The 23,840-nt window shown below is 37.7% G+C and overlaps 1 protein-coding gene across 11 annotated transcripts in view; it reads left to right on the plus strand.

Annotated features, from left to right (window-relative positions):
* Positions 1–22,065, plus strand: part of CPSF2 (cleavage and polyadenylation specific factor 2) — a 33,161-nt gene extending 11,096 nt beyond the window's left edge. For 10 of the 11 annotated variants that reach the window (XM_073895755.1, XM_073895756.1, XM_073895753.1 and 7 more), the window contains exons 7-17: positions 22–151; positions 2,240–2,355; positions 4,113–4,300; positions 4,956–5,246; positions 10,517–10,617; positions 11,712–11,912; positions 14,929–15,081; positions 16,433–16,658; positions 17,765–18,064; positions 19,206–19,340; positions 19,725–22,065. In XM_073895755.1, coding sequence (XP_073751856.1) covers positions 22–151; positions 2,240–2,355; positions 4,113–4,300; positions 4,956–5,246; positions 10,517–10,617; positions 11,712–11,912; positions 14,929–15,081; positions 16,433–16,658; positions 17,765–18,064; positions 19,206–19,340; positions 19,725–19,817 — 1,934 coding nt within the window. In that variant the 3' untranslated portion in view covers positions 19,818–22,065. The remainder of the gene's footprint in view (positions 1–21; positions 152–2,239; positions 2,356–4,112; positions 4,301–4,955; positions 5,247–10,516; positions 10,618–11,711; positions 11,913–14,928; positions 15,082–16,432; positions 16,659–17,764; positions 18,065–19,205; positions 19,341–19,724) is intronic. The other variant, XM_073895761.1, reaches the window with a different exon arrangement.
* Positions 22,066–23,840: the final 1,775 nt, after the last annotated feature.

Below are 23,840 nucleotides of genomic sequence, written 5' to 3' on the forward strand. Positions count from 1 at the left end.
GTCACTATCTTATTGACATAGGTAAAGGACATGGCTTGTCTATCACGCCTCTGCCAGCTGGTCATATGATAGGTGGAACAATATGGAAAATAGTCAAAGATGGAGAAGAAGAAATTGTGTACGCAGTTGATTTTAACCACAAGAGGGAGATGTAGGTATATCAAGACAAAAGCTAATGGAAATGCCGTTGGTATTGTTTCATTCTTTGGAGGGAAAATTTAACTAAAAAGTGTTTTTTGTTTTTTTTTTTAACTAGAAATCTAGCACGACTTAAGGGCCTCAAATAGTGAATTTTTTACATTGTAAGGGGAAACTTTGCTATAAGAGATAATGTATTTTACAAACTGACATGTAAGTATCCACTCTGTAAAACAGCTCTCTGGAGATGTTGCAAAGGAGATTAATTTTTGTACGTAAAATTATATTTTATATGCTACTTGACCTGTTATTTGAAGGAAATTTGTGGGTTTTTTTTTGTAAAGTTAGTAATTATGACATAACTATATTTAAAGTCAAACTCCTTTTAAAAGGGACACAGTAGTTGTAATTTTAAATACTTCATTTTCTACTCACAGCATTACTATAAAATTGTTTTGGCGTTTAGTTTCATAGAGGCTTCTTTTGTAATTTCTGTACATTAAGTTCATAATTATTTTGTATGAGATTACAGTAGCCTCAAGATCTTTTGTATCTTTTTTTTTAAAGATTTTATTTATCTATTTGAGAGAGAAAATGAGATAGAGCATGAGAGGGGGGAGGGTCCGAGGGAGAAGCAGACTCACTGCTGAGCAGGGAGCCTGATGCGGGACTCGATCCTGGGACTCCAGGATCATGACCTGAGCCAAAGGCAGTCGCTTAACCAACTGAGCCACCCAGGCGCCTGATCTTCTGTATCTTCTATTTAAAAGTATGTAAGACTAATAAGTTTTAGGCTCTTGTAATCACAGATTAATGAAGAAACTATGGATATTCGAGTATATGGTATTCAAACATTTTGGGGAAAAAGTTAGTTTGTGGTTTTTTTTGTTTTTTTACCACATAACAAATAAATTTCAGATGGATTAGAATTAAATAGAAAATGAAACCGTATGGGTGAGTCTAATCTCTGATAAGAGTTTGTGAGTGTCAAGGCAGTGGACCAAGTTACAAAGGAAAACTTTGATAGATTTGACTATATACAGATTCAGAACATCTGAAACAGTAAACTAAAGAACAATAAAACAGGGAAAATATTTGCAGCATGTTGGCTAAAGGTTTACATGTATAAGACCAGGTATTAACCAATCAAAAAGATGCCAGTTACAAAATGGACAAAAGTTATAAAGTAAAAAACTTTAAATGGTAATTCTTTTTAAAATTAAATATACTTAAAATGATGTTTAGTTGGTAGTATTCTTCTAGGAAATAGTGAGTTGCTCATTCTTTCTGGAAAAGGGAGAGCTTTCTGAAAAAGGTTAAATCTTTCTAGAAAGCCATTTAGCAAAATTATGTATTGTAGTAAATAATTTCTAGGAATGTGTCCTATAGAAACAATCGGAAATGCAATCGAAGCTTTTTGCAAAAATGTTCTTTGAGATTATTCATAATGATGAGAAAAGTAACCTAAACAAAGGGAAGTGATCAGATAAAATACACAGTAAGGGGTTTTTTACAATTGTTAAAAAATAGATCTAGAAACCAGTTTTAGTGTCACGGGAGAAAACCAGGGTGTAGAACTGAGTATGGAGGCATATACATGAGATATCAGTTTTTTAAAAATATATTCACATATATATGCTTAGAAAGGTGTATTTGGGGGCGCCTGGGTGGCTCAGTTAGTTAAGCCTCTGCCTTCGGCTCAGGTCATGATCCCAAGGTCCTGGTATTGAGCCCCGCATCGGGCTCCCTGCTCCGTGGGAAGCCTGTTTCTCCCTCTCTCACTCCCCCTGCTTGTGTTCCCTCTCTTGCTGTCTCTCTCTCTCTGTTAATAAATAAATAAATAAAATCTTTAAAAAATGTATTTATATGCTTAAAAAGATGTATACCAAAATATTATATCGATTTCTCTGAGTGATGGAACTTGGAAAATCTTAATTTTCCTTTTTTTTTTTTAAATGTACTAGATTTCTTATTAATGAGCACCTGTCCTTTTATAGTTAGGGAAGGAAAAATCTTATAAAAGAAAGTTGCTTATTTTTTAGGTGAGATAAGCAGCTGTTTATTTGAAGTGATGTAATATTCCTCTTCAACTTTGTTATAGCCATTTAAATGGATGTTCCCTGGAAATGCTAAGCAGACCCTCCCTGCTTATCACAGATTCCTTTAATGCTACGTATGTGCAACCTAGGAGAAAACAGAGAGATGAGCAACTTCTGAGTACGTATTACATAGTAATGTCCTCTGTGGAGGTGCATGGTAGTATGAATTACTGTTTCTTCTATTTTGTTTAACACTTTTCTTGTCATGAGAGATTGGTTAACTAATTTTTTTTTTTTAAGAGAGGGAGAGGTGGGGGAGGGGCAGAGGGAGAGAGAGAGAATCTTAAGCAGCCTCCATACCCAGTGTGGAGCCCGATGTGGGGCTCAATCTCTTGACCCTGAGATCATGACTTGAGCCAAAATCCAGAGTCGGATGCTTAACTGACTGAGCCACCCAGGTGCCTCTAACTCTAATATTTTTGAAAAAATATTATGTGACCATATCATTATTTTGTACAAAAAGATGCTTTAGTTCATCTGAATTCAGCTTTTATGGGATAGGTGTAGAGATTGACTTCTTCCTGTCATTCAGCATATAGCTAGCTCTACGTGGCATTCACTGATCCAGGTCTAGGGAATGCCAGAATATATAAAGAGCTCATAGAAATCTATTAAAAAAAGGGCTCCTGGGTGGCTCAGTTAGTTAAGCGTCTGCCTTTGGCATAGGTCATGATCCTGGGGTCCTGGGATCGAGTTCCGCATCAGGCTCCCTGCTCAGCGTGGAGTCTGTTTCTTCCTCTCCCCCTGTTGCTCCCCCTGCTTGTATGCTCATTCTCTCTCTCTCTCTCTCTTAAATAAATAAAATATTTAAAAAAATCTATTAGAAAAACATTTATACTCTAAAAGAAAAATGAGCAAAGGAGATACATGAGTGTGCAAATAGTCCACTGATTTTTGGTCTTGGGTGTCTTACACTCTAATCTAGTAGTCTCAGTTCTAAAGAGGAGCCTCTGGGCCATCCCTGGTTGCTTCTGCTTTGTCTCCAGCTGCTTTACTTTCTTTTTTTATAAGCTACATGGGATTTCAACAGGAAAATTAGATTCTACTTTTAAGTATGTTTGAAACCACTACTTTCATCTACCTACTTAAAAAGCAGAGCTTGTGGGATGCCTGGGTGTCTCTGTTGGTTGAGCATCTGCCTTCCGCTCAGGTCATGATCCCAGTGGTCTGGGAATGAGTCCTGCATTGGGCTCCCTGTTCTGCTTGCCACTCTCCCTGCTTGTGTGCGCTCTCTCTCTCTCTCTGACAAATAAATAAAATCTTTAAAAAAAAAAAAAAAAGGCAGAGTCTGTGTATTGTGTTGTATTCGCTTTAAGAAGGTATTTAGTTCTTGTGTTTTTTTGTTTGTTTTTGCTAGAGTTTGGTTTTACTAAGTATTTCCAAGCCGACTTTAATGTAGAGCGAGGAAATCTACTCATAAAGATACTTTTGTTGGAAGAGGGAATTTCATCTATATTTTATTGTGTAGGCATACATACACACAAAATGTGTACGTACAAAATAAAGTATGAATGTGTGTACTTGTGTGTATAAATTTGGGAATCATTTATAACAAAGTTGTAAGTAATTGGCCCCAGTGTACTGTGTGAATGTCATTTTTTATGTGGACTGTGGGTGAAGAGGGCTGGGGACCACTGATTTACACTTTTTCAGTGAAAAAAAATTGAGAAGGGCATTGTCTTTCATTTCTATGAAGATACAGTCACAGAATAAAAAGTAGTTGTAATAACCTGAGTGGAATTTTTAAAATTGTGTACCTGGCATAATAATTGCTTATTTATAAGTTATAGTCTTTATACTGGAGATTAAATCATCTTTAATTTTGCAGCAAGGTATTGTTATGTTCTCTGTGGATTTTACGTTCTTGTTTTCTAGCAAATGTCCTGGAAACACTTCGAGGTGATGGAAATGTATTAATAGCAGTGGACACTGCAGGCAGAGTTTTGGAACTTGCTCAACTCCTTGATCAAATCTGGAGAACTAAAGATGCAGGACTGGGTGTCTACTCGCTGGCACTCCTGAATAATGTCAGCTATAATGTGGTGGAGTTTTCCAAGTCCCAGGTTTGTTTTCATGGTGTCATTTGTAATACAGAAGTTTGCTACAGAAATTGGACTTCTGGAGAACAATGTTTTAGTTGCCCTTTGGATTTTATTCTTCTGTTGAAGAGGTTGCTGCTGATGATGATAATGGTAATGAACCACTTGTTCTGTGTGTTAACATGGAATATTTTGTTTAGTCCTTCTAGATCCTATGAAGTAGGTTCTGTTTTTGTCCCCATCTTACAGATTGTGCAAGTTCCTTCTCCTCTAACGCTTGGTATCACAATCTGTAAAATGGGGACCAAAGTAGAACCTACCTCGTAGGATATAAATGGTAGAATCCATTTTTCTCTTCTTAATAAGCTCTTTCCCTTGAAATAGCAATCTTGGGTAAGATATTTGTTTAAAACTTACACTCTTTCTCAGTAAGATTTAGGGTGACTTGTAACTGAAATATAATGCAAAATTGGGTTTTTAGGGATGAACTATGGGGGTGGGAGGATATAATGGGGAATGGAACAGAAAATAAGCTGCTCATCAGAATGGTACACGTTCAAAGAGCCATTGGTGGTAAAGACTTAAAAGAAGACAGACCAGGAACTTCTAGACTTTGTGGAGACATTGCAGTTATAATCTAGTGTTTTCTAATTATGGTCATCCTTTCCCCCTATATTAGGTAGAATGGATGAGTGACAAATTGATGAGATGTTTTGAAGACAAAAGAAATAATCCATTTCAGTTTCGCCATCTCTCTTTATGTCACGGTCTTTCCGACTTGGCTCGGGTACCTAGCCCCAAAGTGGTACTCGCCAGCCAGCCTGACCTGGAATGTGGATTTTCAAGGGATCTCTTCATTCAGTGGTGTCAGGACCCTAAAAACTCAATCATTCTAACTTACAGAACTACTCCTGGGACTTTAGCACGTTTCCTAATTGATAATCCGTCTGAAAAAATTACAGAAATAGAGGTAAGTGCTTATATGTGAACTTTATCTTAAAACTGTTTGGGGGAGGGGCGCCTGGGTGGCTCAGTCTTTAAGCGTCTGCCTTCCAGTCAGGTCATGATCCCGGGACCGCCTCACATCGAGCTCCCTGCTCAGCGGGGAGCCTGCTTCTCCCTCTCCCACTCCCCCTGCTTGTGTTCCCTCTCTCTGTCTCTCTCTCTCTCTGTCAAATAAATAAAATCTTAAAAAAAAACCCAAAACTGTTTGGGGGACACATGCATGATGATGTTTATAGAAATCAGGGACCAAAAATGAAATTGTTTCCAGATTTTTACCAGAGTAACAATAGAGAGCCTTTAATAGCACAAACTTCAGAGCTCCTTAATTGGAAATTCCCATTCTTTAACCCTTCCATGGTATCCTCTGGAACCATGCCCAGAAGGTGTCACACACCCTGTATTCTCAAGTGCTCTTTGAAAAGTTCTTTTCACATCCTTTCCCTAATTGAATCTGTTTTGTAACAGTAGTCTTTCCTGTAGGCCTCTCGAGTAGACACTCTTTTTTTTCTCTTTCATGCTTCATGTACTTTGGGTGGGGTAGGTGTCCTTTTTCTGTTCTGCAGCTTTCAAGCCATTTCTCTTCCCTCTCTAGGTCATGCCATCAGACTTGACAATACACTGACCTCTTCTGACATTTACTGACCCTTTGGTCATTCTCTGTCCTTCATTGGTGACTTTAACCCTGGTCCACAGTCTTCCTGTCCACTCACTCAGGACTGCATTCTTGATGACTCTAGTGTCCATATGTGTAATCTGTCCAAGGCCTTGGCCCTCTTAGTTCCTTGACACCTTATTTCTTAATGATCTTTTCCTCCATTCCACCTTAGCCATCCCTTTCCACAATCATACTGTCTACTCTTATGGTCATACCCTTCACCTTGTTACAGGTTACCCCTGAAGATCTCCATCTCAATTATCCCACTCTGATCTTACAGCTGACTTGCTCTCGTACTCCCATGCCAGCCATTCTTTGGTTCCATTGGGACTTTCAATTTGTGAATCTTGCCACTTTTACTATTCATCATTGCTCCAGCTTCTAGTCAATGGTCCATCATTATTTTACAAACACCTTTAACTCTGTTACTCTCCTGTTCATTATACTCACCTGGCAAAACTTTGAGCCATTTGCTTAACTGTTCCTATACCCAAGCAACCTTATGTTACTGGCTTAAACATACTACTGTGTGGACAGGTTGCCCTTCACATTCATGACCTCACATCTCAGAAGGGCAACCAGCACCAGCCCAACATTCTCTAAGATACTCTTTCCTACTCTCCAGTTAGGTAGCTTCATACCTTCCTTCTCTTCAAATATCCTACAACTCATCTCAGCCCTCACCCATAGCACATGAACTTGTTTCAAACTTAGCTAAGAAGTAGAAGCAGTCAGACAAGAATCCCCTTATCTTCTCCCCACTAAGTAGCCTAACTTGTTTCTGTATCCGCATTTGCTGCTTTATCTCTTGTTTAACGGGAGCAAAACAAGTAGCCAAGTGACCAATATGCCAAAAGATCATTTTGCTTAATAACCAACCCATCACATCTATCAGTTTTCCAAAGCTAGTATCATTCACTGTAAAGTCTGTAGCAATTGATACTGAATGGGCAGTTGCCAAAGTTGGGCACAGTTGTAGATGACCTTTTTATTTTTCCTTCCTAGTAGCCATGTTAAAGAATGTTGTTTGTTGGAAGCTGAGTGATAAGTGTACCTTAGTCTTTAACTCTACTTAAGAAAAGCACAAACATAGTAACTAAAATCTCATATACATTCACTATAAATACAGAATTGTTGAGGAAGGATTCAGAGCAAACATACCAAAGTCAAAACTGTCCTTTGAGTTATTTAATAGCTTAGAAACAAGGAGTTTTCTTTAAAAATTAAAAGAGTTCAGGGGCACCTGGGCGGCTCAGTTAGTTAAGCGGCCAGCTTTTGATTTTGGCTCAGGTCATAATCTCAGGGTTGTGAGGTTGTGAGATGCAGTCCGGAGTTAGGCTCCTGTGCTCAGCAGGGAGTCTGCTTGAGATTCTCCCTCTCCCTCTGGCCTCCCCCACCACGTGTACTCTCTCTAAGAAAATAAATCTTTAAGCAAAAAATTAAAAGCTCTTTGAAATACTTGAAATAGTTTCATCAGATATGAAATACTGAATTTGAAAATAATAATTACTAGAAATTCAATTGAGGTTAATAGGCATAGGTCATTTGAGGAATTAATAAAAGAATACTAAAAGCGGTTTCAGTTTGAAAAAAATAGAAAAGGACATTTGGAGCTGTAACTTGAAACATTAGGTTTTTGACTTTTTAATAAGTAGTACTAACACTTAGGATTCTTTCCCTTCTCCCCTTGTAGGGATGTTTCTTCTGTAATTATGCCTTCTCTCTCCATGACCTATCAGTTTTTCCCCTCTACTTGGTCATATGCAAAATATTGTACTCTTTCTCCTCCCCCTAGTCCCAGATTTACTCTTCTCTGAGTCTTCCTCATCTCAGACAGTAGCAGCACTTTCCACAGATTTACTCCAGCCAAAAAAAGTACAGATTTTTTTCAGTGTCCATTGCCATGTAACGTACGCTGAAAGTGTGCATGTGGAAGTGCACAGTGTGATACATGTCTACAACCGAACACATCTGTCTGGACTGTACCCAGACCGAGAAGTATCGGCAGTACCTCATACGTCCCCTTCTGGATCCTTCCCCTCCGAGGGAAGCCGCTATCCTGACTTCTCATGCACAGATGGCTATATTATAAACATTCAAGTGTTTTCAAATAAATGAATTCATTTTAGAAACTTTATAATAATAAAGTTGCTTTATAATAACACATGTGTATTACTGAATCCAGTGATTCTCAAGATATGGTGTGAGGGCCCCTGAGTGGGGGTCCCTGAGACCCTTTCAGGGAGTGCCCAAGGTCAAAACTACTTCTGACAGTAATATTAACATATTATTTGCCTTTTCACTTGTGCCTGCATTTAACGTTGCAGAGTCAAAGCAGTGGTGGGAGAGGTGCTGGTACCTTAGCATCAATCCAGCATGGCCCCAGCCAGCAGCAGCCACTGCATTGTACATGAGCACATACTCGAAGTTCCAAAAAAGTGCCCGTTTCTCTTAAGGATGTTCTTGACGAAGCAGTAAAAGTTACTAATTTTATTAAATCCTTTCAGTGAAAGGTTTTTAAAAATAACCTGGATGGCAAGATGGGAAGTATGCATACAACACCTGTGTTGCAGACTAATACACAATGTTTGTCTCGAAGAAAGCCGCTTGTATAATTGAGTTAACTGGCCACTTTTTTCTTGGAACACCATTTTTACTTGAAATAATGACACGGTTATTCAGACTTGGGTATTCGGCAGATATTCTCTCAAAGATGAGTAAGTTGAGCTTGTCACTCTAAGGAAAACAGTTGATAGCATTTGTTGCCTAAATCTGATAAAATTCATACTTTGCAGTGAAAATTAGAATTTTCGAAAGCGATGCCCATCACCATGAAATAGACAACTTAGAAGGCTTTGCTGATGAGATTGGTGCTGATAATTACAAATGTGATTTTTAAAATACTGTCAACATTTGTAAGATCTGTATAACTTGGTGAACCAATACTTTGCAAATAACCGATGTCTGTAGGTACAAAATAGTGCTCAAATAGAAGAGCCATTCAAAGTGCAAGATAAGTCAATACATTTTAACATAACAGTATAAAAAGTTGTTGGTTTCAGATTCCACATTACAACTAATCTTTAAGAAACCACCAGTCTGAGTTTTAATGTAATACCAAGGAATATTCATGGAAATGCTATTTAAATATTTTTCTCTTTTCCAATTATACATCTGTGTGAGGCTGCATTTTCTTCATATGCTTTAACCAAAACAACATATTGCAGGAGATTGAATTCAGCAGATGTGAGGATCCAGCTGTCTTCTATTGAGCTAGACATTAAAGAGACTTGAAAAAATGTAAAATAATGCCGTGCTTTCCACTATTTTTTGTTTTTGCTTTAGAAAATTTAATTACCTTTTGTAAAAATAAGATGTTGATATGCAATGATTTTATTTTTTAGTGAACAGATGAATATTTTAAAACTTTCTCATTCTTGATTTCTGATATGGTAGACATTATTAATACGTGTAATCTACAAAAAAACAAAAACTGTTTGGGGTTCTCAGTAATTTTTAAGAGTCTAAGACAATCCTGAGATCAAAAAGTTGGAGAGATCTACTGATTTAATCGTCCCATGTTGGTGGATTTTAAAGTTGAGTCTGGTTGTAAAAAACCAGTTTTTTTTTTTTGTAACCAATGTTACAAACATTGTTGCAATTGTACTCTTTTCCTAACACTTGTGATTGTTTCCGTAGCATAAATTCCTAGAAGCAGAAATGCTATGTCACATGACAGGCACATTTTTATGGCAAATTGCCTTCTACCATAGTTACGCTAATTTTCCCATAGATATATAGTAATTAGCATTGCCAATCTAATAGATTTTAAAATGGTATTACAGGGGCACCTGGGTGGCTCAGTTGGTTACACATCTGATTTCAGCTCAGGTCATGATCCCAGGGTTCTGGGATTGAGCCCCACGTTGGGTTCCCTGCTCCGTGGGGAGTCTGCTTCTCCCTTTCTCATAGCCAGCCCCCCAAATAAATAAATAAATAATAAAATCTTAAATGATACTACATTTCAAAAATTTTGCATTTTTTCAAAAACCAGTGAAATGAGACCTCTTTTCATAGCTATTAGTTACTTGTCTTATTTTGCAAATTGCTTATATATGGACTTGTCCTTTTTTGATGTGTTGATCATCTTTCTCTTAACTGATTTGGAAGAGCTTCTGATAGTCATGTAGTGCTATAAATAATTTTCTCTGTTCTCTATAATTTTATGAGATTTTTAAATGTCAAAGAGATGTATTTTTTTCATGTTGCCGTATTTATTCATCTTTTCCTTTGTGGTTTTTGGGTTTTATGTCCTGCATAGGCCTCACCTACTCCAAATTATAAAAATACCTGTATTTTCTTTTCCCGATTGGTGATTTTTAACCAGTTTAAATTAAACCCAGCCTAGAAATGTGGCAGCTCAATTTTGGTGCTAATCTAAATAGGATCTGTAATTGCATGTAATGGAAACTTGAATAATTTCAAATTTAAGATGATAAATTCACAGATGTGCTACATCTCACACCCTACCGCCTAACCCCTGATACTGATGCTTTCTTCTGTCTGCTGTTTTTCTCTAGTTGAGGAAACGTGTGAAGCTTGAAGGGAAAGAACTAGAAGAATACTTGGAAAAAGAGAAACTAAAGAAAGAAGCGGCAAAAAAACTTGAGCAGTCAAAAGAGTGAGTTATTTTCAGAGAGAAGCTTATATGTAAATTACATATAATTTAAGAACTTATTTCCAAGATACAAAAGTTTATTTGAAAATATTTAAATTTTCTTTGAGAAACAAAACAGATGAACATAGGGGAAGGGAAGGAAAAATAAAATAAGATAAAGACAGAGAGGGAGACAAACCATAAGAGACTCTTGACTATAGGGAACAAACTGAGGGTTGCTGAAGGGGAGGTGGCTGGGGGAGATGGTATAACTGGGTGATGGGCATTAAGGAGGGCAGGTGATGGAATGAGCACTGGGTGTTATATATGACTGATGAGTCACTAAACTATACCCTGAACCTAATAATACACCATATGTTAACTAACTTGATTTAAATTAAAAAAAATATATTTAAATTTTCTGTTGACTTCATTATTTTTGTGAACATTTTTAAATGGTGCTAGAATGCCAAGTTCTTTCAGTGCTAATTTTTTTTTGTTTTTAAAAGATCAATTTTATTTTTTAAAGAGATTTTTTAAAATGACCTATATTGCACACATATTTCTAATTTCCTGTTCTTATGCCTCTCTTGTGAGGACGTATTGCCACATGGTATCATCCTTCTCTCTGAAGACATTCCTTTGATTTTTGTTTCATGGACTGCATATCTGCAGGCAATATCGCCATCAGATTTTTGGTGTTTTTTCTTTGTTTTTTAGTCTGGCAAAGTTCTTTTTATATTTATATTTGAATGATATTTTTCCTGGGAATATGGATAGCAGTTTACAGACTTCACTGCTTTGTTTCTGGCAGGCAGTCTCAGACAATGCTGTCATTGTTTTCTTTGTTCCTCTGTAGTGTGTGTGTGTATGTATGTGTTTTCCTCCATTGATTATGACGTACCTTAGTGTGTTATTTAAAAATTTTTTCTGAGTATGGTTGGCACTTTCAGTGGTAGTATTAATGTGTATTTATTAACTGGCAGTTAATGCTATTTTACAAACCTATCAGTCCAATAAAATTATTATCCTTGAATTAATTCAAAAATAATTTTGTAAATATTAATTCAAAATCTCTGGGGACTTTATGACCTTTATCTGTTCCACAATCCTCTTAGGGCAGACATAGATTCCAGTGATGAGAGTGATGTTGAGGAAGACATTGACCAGCCATCAGCTCATAAGACTAAGCATGACCTGATGATGAAAGGTGAAGGTAGTCGTAAAGGAAGTTTCTTCAAACAGGCTAAAAAGTCTTACCCTATGTTTCCTGCCCCAGAAGAAAGAATTAAATGGGATGAATATGGAGAAATTATCAAGTATGTGAACAAAACAAGCTTTTCTTTTCCAGATTAGATTGTGTATTTTGTGTATAACTCAGTGCGTCATTAGAACTCAATAAATTTGGGGCGCCTGGGTGGCTCAGTCGGTTAAGCAACTGCCTTTAGCTCAGGTCATGATCCTGGAGTCCTGGGATCGAGTCCCGCATCGGGCTCCCTGCTCAGCAAGGAGCCTGCTTCTCCCTCTAACCTTCCCCCCTCATGTGCTCTCTCTCTCTCTCATTCTCACTCTCTCAAATAAATCTTTAAAAAAAAAAAAAAGAACTCAATAAATTTGGCATTTCTGGTCATACCGTGTACTTTGATAGTTTCTGAGGACCCCACTTGGAAAGATAGAGGACTTGTATGGTTTGAAAGTACAGTATAAAATAGAAAGATTGAACATCTAAAGAATTAAAGAATTAATATTAAAGGGGCACCTGGGGGCTCAGTCGTTAAGCGTCTGCCTTCAGCTCAGGTCATGATCCCAGGGTCCTAGGATCGAGCCCTGCATCTGGCTCCCTGCTCTGCGGGAAGCCTGCTTCTCCCCCCCCCCCCCCCCCCCCGCTTGTGTTCCCTCTCTCGCTGTGTCTGTCAAATAAATAAATAAAAATCTTAAAAAAAAATTAATATTAAAGGCAAAGTAGCAGTTTTATTACCTAGGTATGTGAAAAGTCTAAAAAGGTGAGCAAGACTTTTTTTTTCCCCACTTAAAGAGAGGTAAGGGGGCACCTGGGTGGCTCAGTTGGTTTAGCCTCTGTCTCTTGATTTTGGCTCGGGTCATGATCTCAGGGTCCTGGGATTGAGCCCTGCACGGGGCTCCCTGTTTAGCAGGGAGTCTGCTAGAGTCTTTCTCCCTCCCCCCCCCCCCCCCCCGCCCCCCCCCCCGCTTGCTCGCACTCTCTCAAATAAATAAATCTAAAATAAAGAGATAAAGAGGGTAAGGGACATGCACTGGAGAAAGATACAGGATAGGGAGAATTTTTTATGGTTGGTGATGTGTGAAGTTTGGGAAATGGGTTACATCTCAAGCAGTGTTACACAAATGTTTTTAAGTTACAAGAGGAATATGAGATAGCATGGGTGGAACCATGGAAAATCAATAGCTTTACACCACTATTGGAAAAACAACTGAAATCACACGTTCTAATCTAAGTTTGGAAACCCTGCTACCCTGTGTGAAGATTCTTCAAGGTCCCCGTTGCTTTCCAGGTGACTTGTCAGACGCCTTAGCACAGTGCATGGTGTCTCTCACAATCTGGTTTCTCCCTACTTTGCTGTTACGATTCTGTACATTTCTGTCAGGCCAGTGTGCGTGCTGTGCTCTAGTGGTACCAGCCTTCTCAGTGTCCTACTCGGCTTTTCCACGTCACACCCTTGCCCATGTTCATCCCTCAGCTTTGTTCTATCTTCCCCTCCCAGGTCTCCAGCCTGCTGGTTTGGGCCTTACAAACTGCTGGGAGCCTTTCCTGTTTCCTCCTTTCCACCCCAACACAGTCTGGGTCCCTCGCCTGTACTTTGTTTGTTCCTCTGTCCTCTGTAATGCCCTCTTGAGCATATAGTGGATTTTAGGTCATTCTTGGATTTAATTAGGAAAATTGCACTGTCTAAAATAGTAGAGAGGGAAAATAACAATCTAAATAGCATTGGTGAGTTTATTTACCATTCCCCTTAATTAGTGTCCAATCTGTTGAGCATATGGACAAGTGTTCTTTTGCTTCAATTTCCTTATCTGAGAAGTGGGGATAAAAATTAAATGAGGTTGTGTTTTTAAGGCCCTCAGCATAGAATCTGACTTGTGGCTCACAACTCCTAGTAAATGCACTTCAAGTGGTTGCTACTGCTATTGCTATTATGTGGATTACAGATGGAGAAGTTGGATTCCAGGGTCTGAGAAGCCACCATAGCAATCTAGGTGCTGGGTAACAGAGGCCTGCATTCCCAGAGAGGAGTGTGAGTGGATTTGGGGTGGGGCGTACACAAATATAGGAGGTGAGAGAGAACATTTTTAAGTTGTTTTTTAATTTTTTTTTAAAGATTTATTTATTTATTTTAGAGTGTGGGGAGTGGGGAGGGCAGAGGGAGAGAGAGGATCTCAAGCAGACTTGGCGCTGAGCATGGGGGCCCAACGCTGGGCTTGATCTCACAACCCTGAGATCATGACCTGAGCCGAAACCAGTAGTCAGTTATTCAACCAACTGAGCCACCCAGGCGCCCCTGTTTTTTCAATTTAACTTAATTTAATTTTTTTATTTTTTAAAAGATTTTATTTATTTATTTGACAGAGAGAGACACAGCGAGAGAGGGAACACAAGCAGGGGGAGTGGGAGAGGGAGAAGCAGGCTTCCCGTGGAGCAGGGAGCCTGATGCAGGGCTCGATCCCAGGACCCTGGGATCATGACCTGAGCCAAAGGCAGACACTTAATGACTGAGCCACTCAGGCGCCCTGTTTTTTAATTTTAACATACAACTCTCTCTGATATTGGAAGTAAAAATGGGGAGATAGATGCATTCATAATTTGTTGAAATAAAAGCAAAGGCTTTTGAGGGAGCTTATGATTTTGTATCTCAGTCTTGGTGATGTGCCAATGCAGAGTCATATGCTTTCTATTTCTTTGGAATAACTGGGGCTCTTAAGGAAATCGAAAGAGGTCTGAGATTTATAAGAATTGGGAGTTCGCAAGAGAAACCACAGAAACTGAGAGAAAGAATGATTGAAACAAATGCAAGGCCAGGTTGTAACAGTATTTATAATAGCCATGAAAATCTTCTAATGGTGTAGGTCTCTTTACTAGCCCACATGGCGTGTTTTAAAGAGCATTCCTCAGTGGTCAGGAAGAACAGAATATATGCAGTCATTTGGTATTTGATATTATAAAGTTGCACTAGCTTTGCATCAGTTGTGTATTCAAATCTGAGATATGTGAGGAGTCTAAAACTTGTGCCATCTACTAGTTACATATATTATATAATATTAGCTTGCTCGTTACTGCTTCTAATTAGACTTATCATTTAGACCAGAGGATTTCTTAGTGCCAGAGCTTCAAGCAACTGAAGAAGAGAAAAGCAAATTAGAATCTGGCTTGACAAATGGAGATGAACCCATGGATCAGGATTTATCTGATGTTCCTACCAAGTGTATTTCTACGACAGAGTCTATTGAAATAAAGTAAGTGCTTTTTGTTGCATTTTTGAAACTAGATTATAAGGTAAAATTTTAAGAACTTGAATTATATAATTTACATTGTTTCAAAAGTGAAATTTCTGAATATCCTCTAGTAAGTTTGTACTTTTAAAATTTAATTTCTTTTTCCATGCAAAGACCTGTGAAGTGTGGTGGCATTTTGTTTTCATTAATGGTATTTAAATGCCAGTGTGATTGAATTGGTGGTGAGGTGGGGTTTAAACATTAAATTGCGCATTTATACGAAGAAACATTCTGACCTTTTTCGTAAGTCCAGTAGCATGTGAACTTGTGCAGTTCACAAGTTTAATTTTTCTAAGTGTTTTATAAACATACTCCTTGACTTAAACATCTCCAGGGCCCTAATGTCTTAAAAATGTTACTATAACCTGAAGCAGTAAATAAACCTTTTTTCTTTTGGTACAGTTAGTAACACCAGTAAATCATCGTTCTGGAATTTTTTTTAAGTCATTAGAGAGCAAAGTGGTTTATTTGTCTAGTGCTATCATTTAGTATATATTTTGGGGTACAGCTGATATCTAAATAATGCATATTAACAGTACCACAAAATTCTCTCTAGAATGGCTGTATCAATTTATATTTTTGCTAGCAGAATTATCCTGTTTCCCTTTCATCCCTGTTTCCCTACCAACATTTGGCATTATCTAACTCTTAACGTCTTCCAGCCTAGTAGGTATAGAGTAACGTATCACTACTGTTTAAATTTGTCTTACTGTGGTTATTAGTTTGATTATCTTCTTCAAATGCTTGTTAACTTTTTTTGTTTTCTGTGAACTCCATGTGCATGGCCTTCGTGCATTTTTCTCTAGCGGTTGCTGCCTTTTTGTTACTGATTTGTAGGGGTTCATTGTATATTTTGGATATTAGCCCCGGTTGGTGTCAGACAATGCAAATATCCTCTCCTGTTCTGTTATTTGTTTATAAGAATTGTCCCTGGTCTACTTAGTTTAAAAAAAATATTTAATTTTGATATAATGAAATAATATTTTCCATTATGGTTTTTGGGATTATATATAAGGAAGTCCCTTCTTGTCCATGGTCACAAACATAATTCGTACATTTGATTCTATTAAATTTAAATCTTCACATTTCTCTTTTATGGCCTCAACTCCTATTCAGCTATTGAATAATACCTGTTGAATAATCCATAATCCTTCCCGTTCAAATACATATTAAGAATATAACACGTGTATTCCTCAAATCCTCATTTTATATATTGTATACATTTCTTTCCTGATGATAAAAGCCATCAATAACATAGTTTTGGAGTTAACTTATCAAAAAAGTAAGCTTGAATAATCCTGTCTAATTACAGAGCCAGGGTTACTTACATAGACTATGAAGGACGCTCTGATGGAGATTCCATTAAAAAGATCATTAATCAGATGAAACCACGACAGCTGATCATTGTCCATGGACCACCAGAGGCCAGTCAGGATCTTGCAGAGTGCTGCCGTGCGTTTGGTGGGAAAGATATTAAAGTGTACATGCCAAAGCTACACGAAACAGTCGATGCCACTAGTGAAACTCACATCTACCAGGTGAGTGTGCTGGCATTTGAGCCATACAGAAATACATACTTTTTGTTGCAGATGAGGACAGTAGATTAGGAATACAGTGGTGAGTGAGACAGACATGTCTCTTAGTAGACATTGTCTTAGTAGATCTTATGGTTTGTGGGGCTTATAACAAGGAAAGAGCATTTATCACATTGTTACTACCTCTGATAGAGAAAGTACAGGATGTTGTGAGACCCCAACCCAGATGTAGAGGTTTAGAAGAGATTTCCCAGAGGAAGTGATAACTAATCTGAATCCTAACATGTTAAGATGGATCATCAGGGTGGTATAGAGAGTGTGTGTGGGGGGGAAGGGTATTCCAGGGCAGAGGAAACAACATTTGCAAGTGTGTAAAGGTGAGAGGAATGGGGAGTATTCAAGAATTCAGAAGTTTTATAAAAATGCACTGATGTCAAGGGTCTATTCCTAATTGAAAAAAATGGAAGCAGGTATAAAAAGTAGAAATAGCACAGAGGAGAGAATAGATTTTATCTGGTTAGCGGGGAGATAGTGTCAGTTAAAGCAGGAGTGATGTCTAGATTTGTTTGGAAAGAATGGGTTAGAATTCACCAGACAGCAAAGTTATTCTGGGCAGAAAAGTGGAAGCAGCATTCCAAGAATATGGATGTGTGAAATTCATGGTACGGAAGGAAACGGTAAGTAATTCAGTACTCCTGAAGGGCAGCAATGACTGGAGGGTGAGGCTTATCTATCAGCAGTGGTTCTCAACCTTGGCCGCACATGAGAACCATCCGGGGAACTTCGGGGGTGATGGGGGGACTCGGTGCTCTGGATTTAGTCTCACCAGTTATGTTAGAGTCACTGCAGGTGGGACCCTGGCATTAACATGTATTTCAAGAAATTGCCGTGTGACCCCAGTGTGCAGCCAAGGGTTAAGAACCTTTTGGAAAGTAGACAGCGGTCCTAATGATCTCACAGGTCACTAGGTCATTACCAGTCATGGTGAAGATCAGATGAGTGAAGGATCTTCGAATCTTAATACACATTGGCAGAGTTAGGAAATAATAATAACTGGTTATATTTTGTTGTTAATTTATGCTCTGGGTTTCGTCTCTCCCCCTCTCGAGGTGAGATTGAAAGATTCCCTTGTGAGCTCCCTTCAGTTCTGTAAGGCAAAGGACGCCGAATTAGCTTGGGTGGACGGCGTCTTGGACATGAGAGTTTCCAAAGTGGACACAGGAGTTATTTTAGAAGAAGGGGAACTGAAGGATGATGGAGAAGACTCAGAAATGCAAGTGGACGCTCCTTCGGATTCCAGCGTCATAGCACAACAGAAGGCCATGAAGAGTCTGTTCGGGGACGATGAGAAAGAGGCAGGTGAAGAAAGCGAGGTCATTCCGACCTTGGAGCCCTTACCCCCCCACGAGGTAAAAAAGCTCACGCCTCCGGATTTTTCTTTTATGTTTTTAACTCTTTAAAGTATGTGTCCTGTGTAGGCTGATTTTGGAGTTCTAGAAAAAGATTACTTAAGATACGGTTGTGTTGTGCACCCACCAGCATGTGTATATATCCTGACGGCAAGGGAATGACAATTTAAAGGAAACGTTTAGCAAATATTACAAGATACATTATTGTTTTGTAACTTATGTTTTCAGTATTTAAATTTTGACTGTGAGGATTATATCCTATACCTGCTTCCAGTCAGATTTATAGTTTTCTAAGACTGAAACTCTTGAACTCCATTTTTGTATGTTGTCAATTCAGCTGAAATGACTTTTGGTTCTGATATAGTTAGAAATCCTTTATTAAGCGTAGATATAATTTTAATATAGTATTTACATGTTCTCAGGAGATGCTCTAGTTAGCAAAGACTTCAGGTAGTTTCCTTACAACAACAGTGTTAAAACTGTGTAATAAGAGTCCTGCGTGCATGTCGGGGACTCTAGCCTTTCTGTGCAACCAGAGTAGAGAGACAGCTTCTGTCACTGGATTCCCTTCTAGTAATACTCTTTAGACTGGGGGAGGAGTAAGAATCTTTTTTTCCCTCTGTGCGAAAGCTGGTGCTCTTCAAGGCAATTTCCAAGTAGCAGCAATAGGTTGAACCGCTTGTTTTTCCGATTCTAAAACCTTTGGCGTCTGTTGCGTTTACTCTCAGGGAGAAGGGAAGGTGAAAGTGGGATCAGGGGCGAACTCCCCTGGGAACTAAGTGAAGGACTAGAAAATGAATTTTTGGTTCATTTCTGCCTACTGGCGCTCTCCTTGACCCCCTCAGGCAAGTGGGTGAGTGAAGAGCATAACATCACCAAATGTCTCTCTGTTACTGTGAGGCATGACTAATAAAATTGGGAAACATTCAGAAAATGTGAAGGGCTTTGTGATGTTAAATAAGGAGGTAAAATTCAGAATAACAACTTGGAATGTGATTTACAGCCTTGATAGATCTGTCAGAGGTCTTCAGGGAATGATACAAAGTATCTTAGAGATCATGTGTTACTTCACTTTATTCAGTACAACTGTGTGTCTGGTGTTTTATCTGAAGTTATTCTTTCCCTTTTAACCTTTTCTAAGGTTCCTGGACATCAGTCAGTTTTTATGAATGAACCAAGACTGTCAGACTTCAAACAAGTTCTCTTACGGGAGGGGATTCAAGCTGAATTTGTAGGAGGTGTACTTGTTTGCAACAACCAAGTAGCAGTCCGTAGAGTAAGTATGTTTTTAATAAGGGATGAATTGAACAAATACTTCCTTCTGATGCAATGCCATTTTGAATTCTGTAATTCTTGACTGGTAATTTCACAAACTGAAGACCATAATTGATATTCGTAATGATGACCTTAAAGGCTTATAAAAGTGACTCTCAAACAAATGATGTATAATTTTATTGTAAAATTTCATTATTTGAATCCTGATATTTATGTGTCTCTGTAAAATTCATGATTTGAATGTTATATTCATATTCTCTGCAGAGCAACCCATTTTCAGACCAGTCACCAAACAACCTAGTTAATATATCTTGTTTATTATGTCTGCATATTAATGAAGAGGAAATGTACGAAAGATTTTTTTTTTTTTACTTTTACTTTCTAGACGGAAACTGGACGCATTGGATTAGAAGGCTGCCTTTGTCAAGATTTTTATAGGATAAGAGACCTTTTATATGAACAGTATGCCATTGTGTAAAGGATATGATGTCAAGAAGTATCTGTTTGACCTTTCTAAGAAAAAAGCGTTCTTATTCTAAGCTTTTGCTTTTTTGTTTTGTAACATACAAAAAGAATTGCCAGAAAAATTTAACATGCATTAGATTTTTAAAAAAATGTAAATAGAGTCCATTTTGCTGATGTTCAAATGAGCATTCTACCTTTTGGCTTTCAGAGTGATAGAGATCCTAACAAGTGTGCAGGCCCGAGAATTGAAGGTGATTGGTTTCCTCTACAGACCCCTTATTCTAGAAGGGCTTTTCACTTGAATAAAACAATGCAACTTAGCAAACCAGCTCATGGCCTTAGAGAAACATGTTTGCGTGTTGTGAGTTCTTGCAAACGGTTTCTTAACATTTTCTGGAATGAAAAGTGAGAATTATTTAGAAAAGATATGCTATATAAAAAATAACTGGTGGAACAGTTTTTTGGGGCCTAGTGTGTTTAAAAAACAAAACAAAAAAAAAGATTTTGTGCTCTAACTCTTCTTTTGAATTCTGATAGGCAGTTGTCTTCACATGGGGCATATCTCCTTACCTTACCTGTATTTCCCAGTCAGTAAGTCTAGGAAGGTGGTGCACACTTGGTTCAGAAATCAATTTTTATTTCTCCTATTTCTTGTTTTATAAAGATGTTCAGTTTGAATTACAACACCATCATTTGAATACACATAATGCAGAAGAACTTGCTGTGTTACAGTCTTAAGGATTCTGTATACATTTTAACTATCAGCTAGGTTACTTCAGGAAACTATTTAGTGCTCTGTTTTTAAGGAAACAAATGTTGAACCTCATTTTTATAAGGTAGTAGTATAATTTAAAGGTGTAAATGTTTTCGTCTCTTAGGCTTGCTCCCTCCTAAGGTTGCTGAAGCAGTGGATGGATTTTATACACCTCAGTACAAAAATAATACTGAAGTTGGATAAGGTCATCCTTTCTGTGTTCCTGTCTTTGTTGGGGCTGGCAGCCCTGGTATTCTATAAGCCACTTGTGTTTAAGAGTAAAAACTGAACATATGCAATTTTCATTGAACTTAAAAATGAAAATCATGTTGCTCTCTTGTAATCTGTTGATGCTTTTTCAGCGTGTAGCTTGATCATGGCAGTCCTTGATCTTTACTTCTTAAGTATTTAAGCCCTCTTCCTCATACTTCGCATTTTTAGAAGGATCATTCCTGTTTAACTTATATGGATCTATGTACAGTATGGTACTACCCAGTGATATCAGACTAGAGTTAATATTCTCTTTCAAAGCTTACAGAGAATTTATTGTGGATTACAGTGCTAACACAAAGTTACAGTCTTCTGATACCAAAAACCAGAATGCAAAACAACATTACAGAAGGTGACAATAAAGAGTATTTTTTTTTTTTTGGTAGAGCTTTGAAAAAATTTCCCTTAAATTCTTATCACTGAAGAGAATAGCCTGGAATCCTGTTTATATTCCAGGAGAAAGAAAGTCAGCATTTGTTACATGGCTTGAAGCATCTAGTTATACATATTACATTGCAATACTGATATTGAAAAATTATTTCTCGCTTAGCCTTTTTATTGTCTTATGAAAAAGGAATTAAATTTTAAAGTACTTCTTGAAGATGGCTGTGCTAATGTCATTGGAAGAGCAATACTTTGACCTGTTTCTTGATGACAGAATAACTAAAATTTCTAAAATGAAGACATTTGTTTAGTGTTAGTTACTTAAGAAAAAAATAAACTTAAAGAGACTCTAAATAAATCCTGAACTCACAGGAATTTCCAGATTTTGTTTAGAGGCAAACTGAATACAAGTGGACCATCAGCTGATATGCAGAAATAATTTGGTTAAAGAGAAATTTTATTGTAGTATTTGTTACAATGGATTATAAATGTCAAGTATCGTTGCAAAGTTTTCTATTTTCATGAACCAGTAGGTGGTCTGAAATAGAAGTGAGGAAATCAATTTTCTAAGGAGGGACTTTTTTTAAAAAAAATTGAAATTTACATACCATAAAGTTCACTCTTTTAAAGTATATAATTCATTGGCTTTTAGTATATTTAGAGTTGTGCAACCATTACCACTCTCTCATTCCAGCACATTTTCATCCCCCCCCAAAAGAAACTCTATATCCATTAGCAGTCACTTCCCGTTTTCCCTTCGCCCCAGCCCCAGGCAACCATCAGTTTATTTTCTGTCTCTATGGATTTGCCTATTCTGAATAGTTCATAAAAATGGAATCATACAATATGTGGCCTTTTGTGTCTGACTTCTTTTGCTTGTATAATATTTTCGAGATTGATATTGTATCATGTATCAGCATTCTTAATGTGGTTGAATAATATTCCATTGTGTGGATACACCACATTTTGTTTATCCATTCTTCAGTTGATGGACATTTGGGTTGTTTCTGCCCTTTGGCTATTATAAATAATGCTGCCATGAACATTCCTATATAAGTTTTTCGTGTGGATATATGTTTTTAGTTTTGGGGGGGTATATACCTAAAATAATTGCTGGATAATACAATAACTCTTTTGAGAAACTGTCAGATTTCCAAACTTTATTTCTAAACTATTTCCCAAAAAAATGCCTATACTATTTTACATTCCCACCAGCAGGATTCAAGGATTCCAGTTTCTCCACATCCTTGGCAACACTTGTTACCCTGTTTTTTTATTCTAATCATCCTAGTGTGTGTGAAGAGGTATCTCATTGTGGTTTTCATTTGCATTTCCTTAATGACTAATGATGTTGAGCATCTTTTCTGTACTTATTGGCCATTTGTATGTCTTTAGAGAAAGGTCTGTTCAGATTCTCCTGCCTATTTTTTAGTTCTCTTTTTTGTTGTTGAATTATAGTAGCTTTTAAATACAGTTTGGATACCTAAATCCTTATCAGATACGTGATTTACAAACATTTTCTCCCATTCTGTTTGTTTTTAACTGTGTCCTTTGAAGCACAAAAGGTTTTTTGATGAATTAGGATTTATGTTTTTTTCTTTTGATTCCATGTGCTGTTGGTGTCGTATCTTAGAAACCATTGCTTCATCCAAGGTCACAAAGATATATACCTTTTTCCTGTGAGTTTTATAGTTTAAACTCTTGAGGTCTTTGAGTCCTTTTGAGTTAATTTTTGTATATGGTATGAGGTAGGGGTCCAGTTTCATTCTTCTGCATGTGGCTATCCAGTTGTCCCAGCAGGGTTTGTTGAAAAGACCATTTCCTCATCACATTTCACCTTTGCTGAAAATCAGTTGCTCATAAATGTATGAGTTTGTTCTTGGACTCTCAGTTCTATCTCATTGATTTATATAATATATCCTTATGCCAGTATCACATTGTCTGGATTACTGTTGTTTGAGGTTGGCAAGTGTGAGTCCTCCAACTTTGTTCTTTTTCAAGATGGTTTTGGTTTTTCTGGTTCTCTTTGGATGTCAGTGTGAATTTTAGAATCAGCTTATCAGTGTCTGCAGGCAACCCATAGGGGGGGAAAAAGTAGTTGAAATTTACAGCGTAAAGTCTTCCAACGTTATGGCTGAGGAAGACTGGAATTCATCTAATTCAACTCACTTATTTTACTATTGGATGGATGGGCCTCAGGAAGCGAAGGAATTGGCTTGAGAGCCTCGTAGCCGGTCAGAGTGGGAGTGGGACCCAGCCTTATCGTCCCTTCATTCGGTACTAAATGAATGGATCTAGAATCCTTATAGAACCTACTGAACACTAAAATGAGTTGAACTAGATCAACTCCACAGTCCCTACCCTAACATTATGAGATGTAAGGCTGTAAACTTCAACTACTTTTTGTCTTCTGTGCTGCTGTGCTTGAGTTCCTTAGTTGTGTCCACGTTGTGTAAGTGTACTAGTGGTTAGTAATCCGTGCTTGAGACGCTGATTGTTTTGGGGCTGGCTCTTCCTTGCCACCGCCTTCCCCTCTTTTATTCATCCATTCAGCAACTATAGAATGAACATATAAGTGAAGATGTAGTGGGAACTAGAGAAGGAGCATTCAGATCTGCCTACCTGAGC

This window comes from Callorhinus ursinus, unplaced genomic scaffold, assembly GCF_003265705.2.
Source record: "Callorhinus ursinus isolate GAN/ISIS: 27379988/994484 unplaced genomic scaffold, GSC_fseal_2.0 scaffold8, whole genome shotgun sequence".
Classification (NCBI taxonomy): domain Eukaryota; kingdom Metazoa; phylum Chordata; class Mammalia; order Carnivora; family Otariidae; genus Callorhinus; species Callorhinus ursinus.